This window comes from Hyalella azteca, unplaced genomic scaffold (genome assembly GCF_000764305.2).
Source record: "Hyalella azteca isolate HAZT.00-mixed unplaced genomic scaffold, Hazt_2.0.2 contig1311, whole genome shotgun sequence".
Taxonomy (NCBI): Eukaryota; Metazoa; Arthropoda; class Malacostraca; order Amphipoda; family Hyalellidae; genus Hyalella; species Hyalella azteca.
Genome location: NW_025931632.1, coordinates 166,832 through 178,458, shown reverse-complemented (window position 1 = coordinate 178,458; position 11,627 = coordinate 166,832). Strand labels below are relative to the sequence as shown.

The 11,627-nt window shown below is 39.8% G+C and overlaps 1 protein-coding gene across 1 annotated transcript; it reads left to right on the top strand.

Moving 5' to 3' along the window:
* The first annotated feature begins 518 nt into the window (after positions 1-518).
* On the top strand, positions 519-9,304 carry LOC108677143 (delta(24)-sterol reductase). The gene is made up of 11 exons (XM_047882148.1): positions 519-922; positions 1,710-1,805; positions 2,176-2,388; positions 2,790-2,960; positions 3,571-3,762; positions 4,203-4,234; positions 4,781-4,871; positions 5,272-5,396; positions 6,035-6,181; positions 6,988-7,138; positions 7,609-9,304. Exons 1-11 carry the CDS (start codon positions 737-739, stop codon positions 7,663-7,665), a joined length of 1,461 nt encoding a protein of 486 aa, XP_047738104.1. The 5' UTR covers positions 519-736; the 3' UTR covers positions 7,666-9,304.
* Positions 9,305-11,627: the final 2,323 nt, after the last annotated feature.

The window sequence follows — 11,627 nt, the reverse complement described above, 5'->3', positions numbered from 1 at the left end:
CTCTTCAGTAGCCTATTCGACTGTCGTGTCACAGTATTACAAATTGGGCAAAAATAAGGATGGTTCCGAAGTGGTATTCAACTGTAGGATTTGTAAGGCGAAAAATTTAAATCGCGCAGATGCGAGTAAATATGACAAATGATTCGGCGAGAACATCTTCATCTTTTTTTCCGCTCTATAACGGCTGCCATTACAGTGACTTTTTTTGGCGGGAATTTTTTATTGTTTTTTTTTGGTCATATATATGTTATATCAATATGATTCTGTGTGTCGAAAGCCAAAGATTGGAGAAAACCTTTACTCCATTATTACTAATTCCCTTCATTGCTGCTTCTGCCCCATATAATGAATAACATAATTGTTATAATACAATTTCCAACAATATCGGAGTTCCGTTTCACTGTACGAAGATTGGGAACTCACAATATTGCATTCATTTTCTACATATCTGAGTAATTCTTACAGGTCCAATTTTTTCACTTTCAATTTAGGCCCAGAAAACAGTATTGTTACTGGCCCAATTTTTTTTTGCTTTTAATTGAAGCTTAGTGAATATTAGTATTCTTACTGTCTCAATTTTTACTCTTAATTGAAGCCTAGTGAACATTAGTATTCTTACCGTCTCTTTTTTTCACTTTTAATTTATGCCTAGTAAAAATTAGTATTTTGGCAGGCCAAATTTAGTACTGTTAGTTTAAGCTTAGTAAACGTTATTAGGAACACTAGTGCACACAAGATGGCGAGTTTGTATAGTGTTTTGCTGCGTTGGTTGGAGAAGAACCGAGGCATCATCGTGGTGCTGGTGGTGTTGCCGCTGTCGGTCGTCTTCAGCGCCTACGTCAGGCTGCGTCAAGCCGCCCTCAGGTGGCTGGCTGCAGGTCCTCAGCTACACGACAGCAGGGTTATCAAAATACAGGCTCAGGTATCAGACTCTTGTAATCTTTGTTGTTGCTTTAGATAAATATTCCTTTTCCCGATTACCTGAATTATCTTGCATTAATTGCAAGAAAATTCAATTAATCGGGAATAATTTTCCCGATTAATTAAATATCTTCCATTTGTATCGCTGTTTTAGATACAGAATCATTTTTTAATAATTGAATTATATGTTGATGGTGTTTTTTATTCATGAATATTGCTGTTTTATTTATATTTTACTACCAATGTTAGTTCACTGTTAAGAATTTTTTTCATGTAGAATTGTTACTATTGTATTTTTTACAATTATTGCAGTACTTTCTTTTCACGTGATGTTATCCATCCATTGCCTTTCCAGAGAGCTGTCTATTCATTAAAATATAACTAAGATAACATAAAATGATGACCACATATATTCACAGTTCCGAATTAAAGAAAATCTGATATTGAAGCTAGAAAATATCTAATAATTTTGTTAAGATTTTCAAAAAAACAATTTAACCTATCACTGCTTTGTCCCTCACGTGCTGGACACGTGACTCTTCTACTATACGTGACTATACGTGACTATACGTGACTCTTCTTCTACGTGACTTCTTTACGTGACTTCTATATACTTCATTCTTCTATACGTGACTTCTACTATACGTGACTATACGTGACTCTTCTTCTACGTGACTTCTATACGTGACTTCTATACTTCATTCTACTATACGTGACTTCTACTATACGTGACTATACGTGACTCTTCTTCTACGTGACTTTCTTACTATACGTGCACGTCGTTGCAGGTGAAGAGATGGGCCCAACGTAAGCCCTCAGAACGCAAGCTGCTCTGCACAGCTCGCCCCAACTGGCAGTCGCTCTCCACCACCTTCTTCAGGAAGGTGATTTGCTCTATATTTACTCACACACTTAGTGTGATAAGTTACACGCAATTACAATGAAATTTTGTGCGTCCAGTTTTCTATTGTTATAACTTCAAGATTATCCTACGGTTGAAGAATTTTCAATTTTAGATTTCATCTATTTAACAGAATGCAGCTAAAATTTGTATGATTGTGTCAGTGATGTGTTTTATTTGTTTGATTTTAACACGTGGCTGTCCTATTGTTATGACTTTGAGCTTATCATACAGTTGAAGAATTGGCAACTTTGAGTAATTATCTCTGCCATAGAATATTCCCAAAATTCGTTGTATTTTGTTCGCTTCGTGTTATATTTATTTGAGTTTAACGCACGACTCGGGCGGTGCAGGACCTGTGTGAGCAGATCTCGCTGCCACTGTACAACATCCTGAACCTGGACGAGAAGAACCTCGTGCTGAGGGTCGAGCCTCTGGTGACGGTGGGGCAAGTGACCTCATATCTCGTGCCTCGAGGGTACACCCTCGCCGTGTGTCTCGAGGTCGCCGAGGCCACGCTTGGGGGTCTCGCCATGGGCGTGGGGATGACCACGTACTCCCACAAGGTGGGGCTTGAGTGCCTCGGGGTTCGAGTTGAAAGTATGACTGTACAATAGGGTAGTATTGTGAAAACTACTCAGCGTCCTGCGGCAATTTTTGACAAAATTCATAGGTACTTTAGTTGTGATACAACAAGAAAAAAAATTGTCTTCCTGGAATAAGGTTTAGTTTCGAGATTTTTGCTCGATTGTCCACCGGATTTTGGTGCTGTAATGTTTTCAGTCAGGTTGATGAATTATTTTATCCATGCAGATATTTGAATTGCAGTTTCAAAGAGATTAAATGTGAGAAAATTCGAAACTTTGTGGCAATATGGCAAGCAAATATACAGCGTTCTCCTGGAACAAGCTAAAGAACTTTATTAACTTCGACAATTAGTGTAAAAACTTCACTTATGTGTCGCCAGGTTGGGTTGTACCAAGAGAGCGTGGTGAGCTACGACGTGGTGCTAGGAGATGGTTCTCTGGTTACGGCCACCGCAACCAACGACCACAGCGACCTGTACTACACCTTACCGTGGTCGCACGGCACTCTCGGCTTCTTAGTTGCGCTCGAGCTCAAGATAATCAGGATCAAAGTGGGTTGTGGCTTATTTTGTTCGTGCCGTGTAATCCGGATCTGGCGTTAGAGGACCTATCAATAGGGATCTTTCAGATCAGTTACGTAAACCAAAAAATTATCTTTGTTTCTTTTTGAAGTGGGCAGTAAGAGGGCATAGATCCATCACTTTATTTTTCTTAGTTATGTTTTTGGCCATGTGAAAATGAAGTTAAATCAAATTCCTTAAATCATGACCAGAACGAAGTAACTTCGCTAACACAAATTACTTTTGGGGCACAGAACAGTGAGAAGTAAACCTCATAGTCCGAACTCGAACCCCATGACTGGTAACAGTATAAGGGTGTTTTTTTGCATGCAGTGACAATTGACTGCAGTGATGTGATGGATCTGTTTCAGCACGTCACTACATAACAGGCTCAGTTACTTTGCAGCATGTTTCTGTTATACTTCATGTATTCTATCCGTGACTGTATTTAGGGTAAATCCTTCTGAGCGGACTAGATTGATATTTATATTTATTTTACATTATTTATTATATGATATTGATTATTTATTATATATCCATTGATTGATATTTATATTTATTGAACAAATGCCATGCTTGTAATATATTTAATGCCTGGCAGCCGCACCTGAAGCTCGAGTACATCCCTGTGAGAGGCCAGAAGCAATACTGCGACCTGATGAGGCGCGTGAGCGGCGCTCTGGACGCCAGCGCCCCCACGCCCGACTACGTCGAGGCGACCGTCTTCAGCAAGCACAGCGCCGTCGTCATGGTCGGCACCTTCAGCGACGTGCCTGATCATGAGCGCCATAAGGTACGTTGATCATGAGCGACATAAGGTACGTGTGCTCAGCAATCATGAGCGCCATAAGGTACGTGTGCTCAGCAATCATGAGCGCCATAAGGTACGTGTGCTCAGCAATCATGAGCGCCATAAGGTACGTGTGCTCAGCTTGATCCCCTTCTGCAACAACCCCTTCTTCAGGTAGTGGGCCAATGTCGTGGGCCAGTAGGTGATCCCCTTCTGCAACAACCCCCTTCTTCAGTTAGTGGGCCAATGGCGTGGCCCAGTAGGTGATCCCCTACTGCAACAACCCCTTCTTCAGGTAGTGGGCCAATGGCGTGGCCCAGTAGGTGATCCCCTTCTGCAACAACCCCTTCTTCAGGTAGTGGGCCAATGGCGTGGGCCAGTAGGTGATCCCCTTCTGCAACAACCCCTTCTTCAGGTAGTGGGCCAATGTCGAGGCCCAGTAGGTGATCCCCTTCTGCAACAACCCCTTCTTCAGGTAGTGGGCCCATGTCTGTCGTGGCCCAGTAGGTGATCCCCTTCTGCAACAACCCCCTTCTTCCGGTAGTGGGCCAATGTCTTGGGCCTCGATTATTACCTGGATGATAATCTTCCTGAAGATGATAATGCAATTTCAGACTCTTTTGATCTACTTAACAGTTATTCCTCTCAACAATCCTTATCATGCAAAAAACTGTATATTTTTGGTCTCTTATAATTTCATGTTTTCATTGATGTTTCCCACATCACTGTGATGGTCGTAATGACAATTACTTATATGAGCGACCGAAGTTTCCATTGTTAATGCTGCCTTGCTCAGTTCAGTTATTTGCTACGTCTTCGAGATATATTGGCGAACTGCTGAATCTTAGCCAAACATTACAATCTTCACGAGAATTTCATTCGAAAAATCATTTCAAGCGGCATTAAAAATTAAGAAAAAGTAAAAAGCGGCATTAAAAGAGAGCTCCATTAAGATCGTTTAATAATATTTCTAAAAGGGTTTCAACAAGTTTATTGCATTTATCGTTATTTCTCCTTGAAGGTATTTGTTCGGGTTCCTCTTGCCTCCCAAGATCGCCTTCCTTAAATTCACGACGACACCGGGAGTGCGCGCCATGACCTTCACCAAGCAGGTGAGTCACCTACCCATCTCAGGTGGAGGTGTTCACTACAATAATAATAGTAATAATAGCAGTTTCGGCGTTTATTAGGCCATAGGCCTGTCGCCGATTCTTAACATCGCAGAACATCCACAGCTTGTTGCGGTCTCGATATCACAACTCACTGATTCAAATTCTGCTTTGCTTAACCGCCCGGCCTCCTTGCCGATTCTGACCAGAAACTGGCGCACGAGCTGGGATCGAACCCGCGACTCTCTGCGCCAATCTTGGTACTCTGAACTGTAACCACTGGGCCACCCTGCCTTACATTCCTTTGTTATTTGGAGTTATGTTTGGAAACTATCCCTTTGTTATTGTGTAGCTGGACACTATCTTATTATTGTGTAGGTTGACGGAAATGTTTGTGGTGCAGGTGTTCCAGGACATTGTGCTGCCCATGAACCAGCTCGAGGACCAGATCAACAAGTCTGAGGAACTCTTCGACATCTACCCTCTACTGGTCTACCCTTGCCGCATCTACGACCACGGCCCCAATAGGTGCGCCCATCCAATAAAATAATTATTAGTTGATTCTTCAACATGTGCGCTAATCCAATAGATAATTTGTTGCTAATTGGATTTATCAACAGTTGCGCTAAACTAACAGGCAAATTAATAAATTAATTTACATGCTGGTCTGCCAGATTAGTAGAACTTTCTTAGTTTAGCTATTAATATAATATATACATCATAAGAATTTCTCGAGTTACATTTAGCTATTCGCGTGACGGCTGTTATTTAATGTATGAACATATTTTGTTGCATTTTGCTGTTAGCGTGACGGTTATGGAACACTGAAACAATATCGTTTGTTACGTTTTTCTATTTGCTTGACGTTTGTTACGCAATATAAGAATTTATTGTGCTATATTTAGCCATTTGCTTACGGCTGTTATAGCAGTTAACGGCTCTTATACCTGTTATTTGCTTGACGGTTGTTATAGCAGTTGACAGCTGTTATTGTTGACGGCCGTTATAGTTGACGGTTGTTATAGCTGTTATTAGCGTGACGGCTGTTATAGCAGTTGACGGTTGTTATAGTTGACGGCCGTTATAGTTGACGGCTGTTATAGTTGACGGCTGTTATAGCTGTTATTAGCATGACGGTTGTTATATCTTAACGATGTTAACGGCAGAGGGCAGCTGCGGCCACCTCGCCAGGACCAGCTGGTGCCAGGTGCGAGGTACGCGATGTTCAACGACCTGGGCGTGTACGGCGTCCCGCGCCCTGTGATGCTCAAGAAGCCCTACGACGCTGTCAAGCATATGCGCCTCATGGAGAGGTGATCACCACATTTTTGACACTTTTAACCCTTTTTAGCGCATATTCTCATTTATGAAAAAAGGCGCTATTGTGCTCGTCATGTCCGTCTGCCGTCCGTACGTTTGCCTGTCCGTCTGTCCGTGACTTCACGTTTTCGTAGACGAGAAAATGCGCTCTCTGTCACTCACTGCAGTGAGTACTGGGTTATATTTTTTATACATTTTCTTAGGAAATTCCCTCCCCATCCAGCAATAGAAAGAGCGGGGTATTGCCCAAATCAAGAGTTAACGAGGCTCTGAATTTCGTTTCAGTTGTTTAGTTTTCTAATTATTCGGAATTAACTTTAACTTAACTTGAATTAACTTCGCCATTTACCTGCACCATAGCTCATACTACTTGTACCTGACTTCATGCAACTGCACCACGCCTCGTTCCACCTGTACCTCATTTCATACCGCCTGCATCATACCACCTGTACCACACTTCAGGCCACCTGCATCATACCTCATACCTGAGTTGCGACTCACATAAGCTGTGCCCTTTCTAATGACGGCATTTCTCGTTAACAGATATCAAGGTACGAATAGCATGGACGTGGTTAATATATCGGTAGACGGAGTGTTGTACAGAGTTACCGTCTACAGACGGTAACTCTATTTACCAGGCTTTTAGGCATAAATATATAAATAACATTGATGACTTGTTATAAAGTATCAATAGGGTAGTTCCTTTTGCCTAAAGCAAAATGATGTACGGTGGGGATAATATACAACAATGAGATAATACTTAAAGATAATATAACTAAAAGAATGATGTTTGCCTCAGGTTCACCAGGGACTGCGGAGGCTACGCGTTCCTGTACGCAGACACGTTCATGACGCGGCAGGAGTTCGAGGAGATGTTCGACCTGACGGCGTACGAGCGCTGCCGGACCAAGTACTGCGCCGAGGGGGCCTTCCCTCACCTCTACGATAAGGTGAGGGCCAAGTACCATCCTTCCCTCACCTCTACGATAAGGTGAGGGCCAAGTGCCAGGCTGAGGGGGCCTTCCCTCACCTCTACAATAAGGTGAGGTGACGTAGCAATAAGGTGAAGTAGAAAAACTTGCAATTGACTTCAAAATGTATACTAGTTGATGATATAAAGCGAATAGTTGAAAGTGAGACATGCTACGGTTGACGATAAAATTTTGAAAATTTGAAAACAAAACTTACATTCATGTAGAGGCATATGTATTAAATGCCGGTGAAATATGTATACAGCTAGCTACCGAAAATATTATCGAGCCGATGGGTTAAGTATAAGTATCAGCAGCTGGGGCTGCCTCAACATTCATGTGCTGCTACCGTTCATTCGTTAATCAACATTCCAGCGATTAAATCATTCACTTGCTGCCCAACATTCATCCCTGACTGTTTCATACCTTACGTATCCCTGACGCTGCAGACGAAGCCTGAGATCGACGTGGTGGAGGTCGGCAAGCGCTACATCGACCCCCTCTGACGTGCCCAAGACGAGCCATGTTGCATCCTATCTTATGGTGTCTAGTATGGTGCCAGGTATAATATGGTGCTAGATATAGTGTGGTAGGTATAGTGTGGAGCTACTACCGTGCTAGGTATAGTGTGGAGCTAAGTGTTGTGTGGTGCTAGATATTGCGTTCATCGTATGTTACGGTGTCTAGTATGGTTCTAGGTATAGTGTGGTGCTAGGTATAGTGTGGTGCTCTGCACTGCGTTGCTTCATCACGTGTTATGCTGTCTTTGTATGGTGCTAGGTAGAGTTTATATCCAGTGTACTGCCATGCACTGCTACCATCACATCATTAAGTGTCTAGTATGGTGCTAGTGTAATACTATATCTAATGTACTACTCTGTCTGTAATATTGCTATATCTACCGTCAATGACACACGAGTGGCCACTCCCCAGATACTGCACTTATCTCGCCGCTCGCTAAGAGAAACAGCATCCATAATACAGCTCTGAGGCCGTGCTATAGTAACTTTTTATTACACGTAACAGCTTAAGTTTACGTAGCGGCCATTTCCTTACCTATGATTGGTGGGTATGGCTTGAAATGCTTTCGTTGATTGGCTGACGGGGTTGCGAACTACTTTTGATCGTACGGTCCCAGGTATGTGAGTTGAATTCAAAATAAACTAGAATAAATTAACCAAGATTAACTTGAGCATTTTATGTCTCATATACTTACCGAGAACATCATTGATATGTAGGGTTCGATCGCCTCATAATAAGTAGGAAGCAGTTGCGATCACGTTAGAAACTTCAGTTTTTTTCATACGAAATAGCTATTTTTATTGAAGACCGGAGACATACGTGTTGTGATGACATGAGTGGCGTTGATGTTGGTATTTTACTATGTTGAATATGATGTTTCTGTCATATCTAGGAAAAAAACTACGTCATGTACATTCTATGGCTGGTATAAAGCCTCTCCTAAAATATTACAAGGTCTAATTCTACGTGGTATTAATGCTTGGTGACTTCCTAAACCTCGGTAACCGTAAATCATTTTATGTTTTTTCCAGCGATAACGACAGCGAAATTCTTGTGATCCTATCTTTATTTGGGATATTAGGACGAAAAAATAAATTGATTGTACATTTTTGCTGAAATATATGTTTATTACCTTTTAGCTTTAGCCTATGAATTGCAGAATGATTTCCAGACTCATGACAGTTAAGATAGAGTGGACGAAATATTATTATGTCTTTTGCATTATATGCATTTATTATATATTTATATGGGTTGTTGCTTCGTGTTTTTCGTTACTAAGACACTTCACTTGTTAACGTAGAATGTTTTTTGAGAAACGAATGTTGCAGACGTTTAATGCGTTCTGTCTTTTAACAGACGTGAATGTTTCCAGCAATAATGTATTTATCTGTTAATATGCGTTATAATCTATTTAAACCAAATAATTCCTTAGAAGTAGCTAATTAATATTATTCACTTCTAATGGGTCATGTCTGCAGTCTGCGAGAAACGTTTTCTTGCTTCTATTGATTCGTTTTCTGAACCGCTAAAAGTGGCTAAAATTATGACCACAATATTGTACATTGTATGTACATTATGCAAGTTATTTCTACTGGAGATCATAAGAAACGAGTTGTCTCATTATCCTTTGCCGTTTGCTATTTAGTTGGTTTAGTGAAGGAAGGAGCCGAGCTGAGAGCTGGTGGTCGAGTACAAGTTTCATGATACAGGTTTCATACTACTATTACATACAGATCGATATTACATACATAATGAAAACCGGCCATGTTTCAACAGCATAACAACTTTGCATTGAGGACCTCGATTCGATTTTCAAATCCAACATAACATCAGTGCGAATCAAACGTCACGATTTAATCGTTGGTACAACGTCGTACGAGTGATATCATTGGATCGTTGTTCTGTAACATCAACATAAAGTTGAATAAATGAATTTTTTCAATTTTCGTTCTTGTATTTTTTCCAGCATGATTCCAACATAAACAAAGTATCTAAGCTGCTTCTACCGCCGCTATTTTGAACTAGACTGAAGTTTTTTAAATTTATGATTTTAGATATTTAAGTGTTTTTATGAAATAAAATTCAACGAAATTTTCATGATTTCCTCTACATGACAGTTTTAAATAAGTACTTTTATGTTGGCACAGTTCGTTTTGGTATACAATAGGAACTAAATAAAAGATTCATGTTAGGCAACTAGAAAGAGACTATAACTCGAACAGCAACAACCTTTACAATTTTTCATTAAATATTTATTTTTGACCCAGAATTATTATTTCGGGCAATATCATCACAGAAAGTAACCTGAAGATAACAGTATAAATATATTGTCTATATTATTATTGAATATTAGTGTAGTTAGGCAGAAGTTCTTCATTTATACAGGTTTGGTTGAAGACCAGAGCGTACTTTTTATTTACGATTTTCTTATTATTCTTTTCGATTAGCCGAACGAAATTTCTAGCTGGAGCTTGGAGATCAAAAAGTAGTCTCCAGCTAGAAATTTCGTTCGGCTAATCGAAAAGAATAATAAGAAAATCGTAAATAAAAAGTACGCTCTGGTCTTCAACCAAACCTGTATAAATTATTATTGAAGGAGATAAATCAACGAAGAATATTTTCATGACGATCTCTCGGATGCTAACTTCATTATGAAACTTCCGCAATGAAGATCATACATGAAAAAAAAATAACAAAAAAGGCCAATGTACGAGTAGGAGTTTTATTTAGTATTATTTGCGGTATTACAGCAGTAACTTTTTTATAATTGCACTTAAACTTTAAAATTACTTCTATGTAGCAGAAGTCCACTTACACACGCCACTTTAAATGTTTCATTCCTAAGAAAGGAGTGTTTTAAACGAAAATATTACTTATTCATCTCTTTCTAGACAGGTTGGAAGCCATCATATCTTCTGCGAACAAAATTCAGTCCGTAGGTAGGTTTAATTCCCCGATTTCTAGTGTTCGGTGTTATAGTCGACGTTATAGTTCCCTCGGAAGTCGACGATAGTTAATCCATTTGGGAACGTTAGTGTCGGAGTCAGAAAATCGAAAATTGTGGGAGAATAGGAAAATAGTGCAACGTCGAATGAATTATAACGCCTTAGGCTTAGATCAACGTTAGCAATTGGCGATCAAGTGAAACTCTATCGTGCACATAATCATGTCAATTTCGAAAGTTTCAAGTAAAGTTTTGTCGAAAATTTACGTCGATTGACCATTATTCCGAGCTAGGTACAAGACGGTTGATTTTTGAGAACTCATCTTCATGTGACTGAATTCACATTATTCACACGACGGACACATCTTCCAGACACTGGACAGTGTATTGCCTTCAGCTGGGTATAATGCTTCGAACATAATATTTCATTATATTTTTTAGCGACATATACACAAACGTTACCATTAAATATTCTTATCTTCTCACTTGACTAAACAGCATCGAAGGGGAATGTTATTGTTGCAATTTGTATTGTGTTTCCTGCTATTTTATGTCTTAATTTAATTCTATTTGATGTACTCCAAATGATTTATAATGTTTACCTGAAAAGTAAATGAACATATTGCACACCTCTCAGTTACAAATTTTATTAAAATAGCCAATAAACACATATTTAGCATTAAATTTACTTATTAACAACTACCTATATTTTCCTACCTTATAAGAAAATGAGTTCCCCAGCTTCATTAGTGATTAGTAGAGCGTATCGGCCTGCCCTTAAACTCAAAATTCACAAATATTGCGCAGCGATACACTTTATCCGTTTATCGAAAAAGAACAGGTTTGGATTTAATATGAACCATACTTAGATTCATTTTCCTTTATAAGTATTATTATATTGGGAGTGGGTTTTCTCTGTTGCGCAGAAAACGCTGTTTTGTCCAAACCACGCGCACATTCTTTCATCAGCCCGTTTCAGTCAGTCGGATCTCAGTAGTCTAC

Coding starts and splice junctions, on each gene's coding strand:
- LOC108677143 (XM_047882148.1), top strand. CDS start 737: ATGGCGAGTTTGTATAGTGTTTTGCTGCGTTGGTTGGAGAAGAACCGA. Junction 923..1,709: donor TTATCAAAATACAGGCTCAG/GTATCAGACTCT, acceptor ACGTCGTTGCAG/GTGAAGAGATGGGCCCAACG. Junction 3,763..4,202: donor CTGATCATGAGCGCCATAAG/GTACGTTGATCA, acceptor GAGGCCCAGTAG/GTGATCCCCTTCTGCAACAA.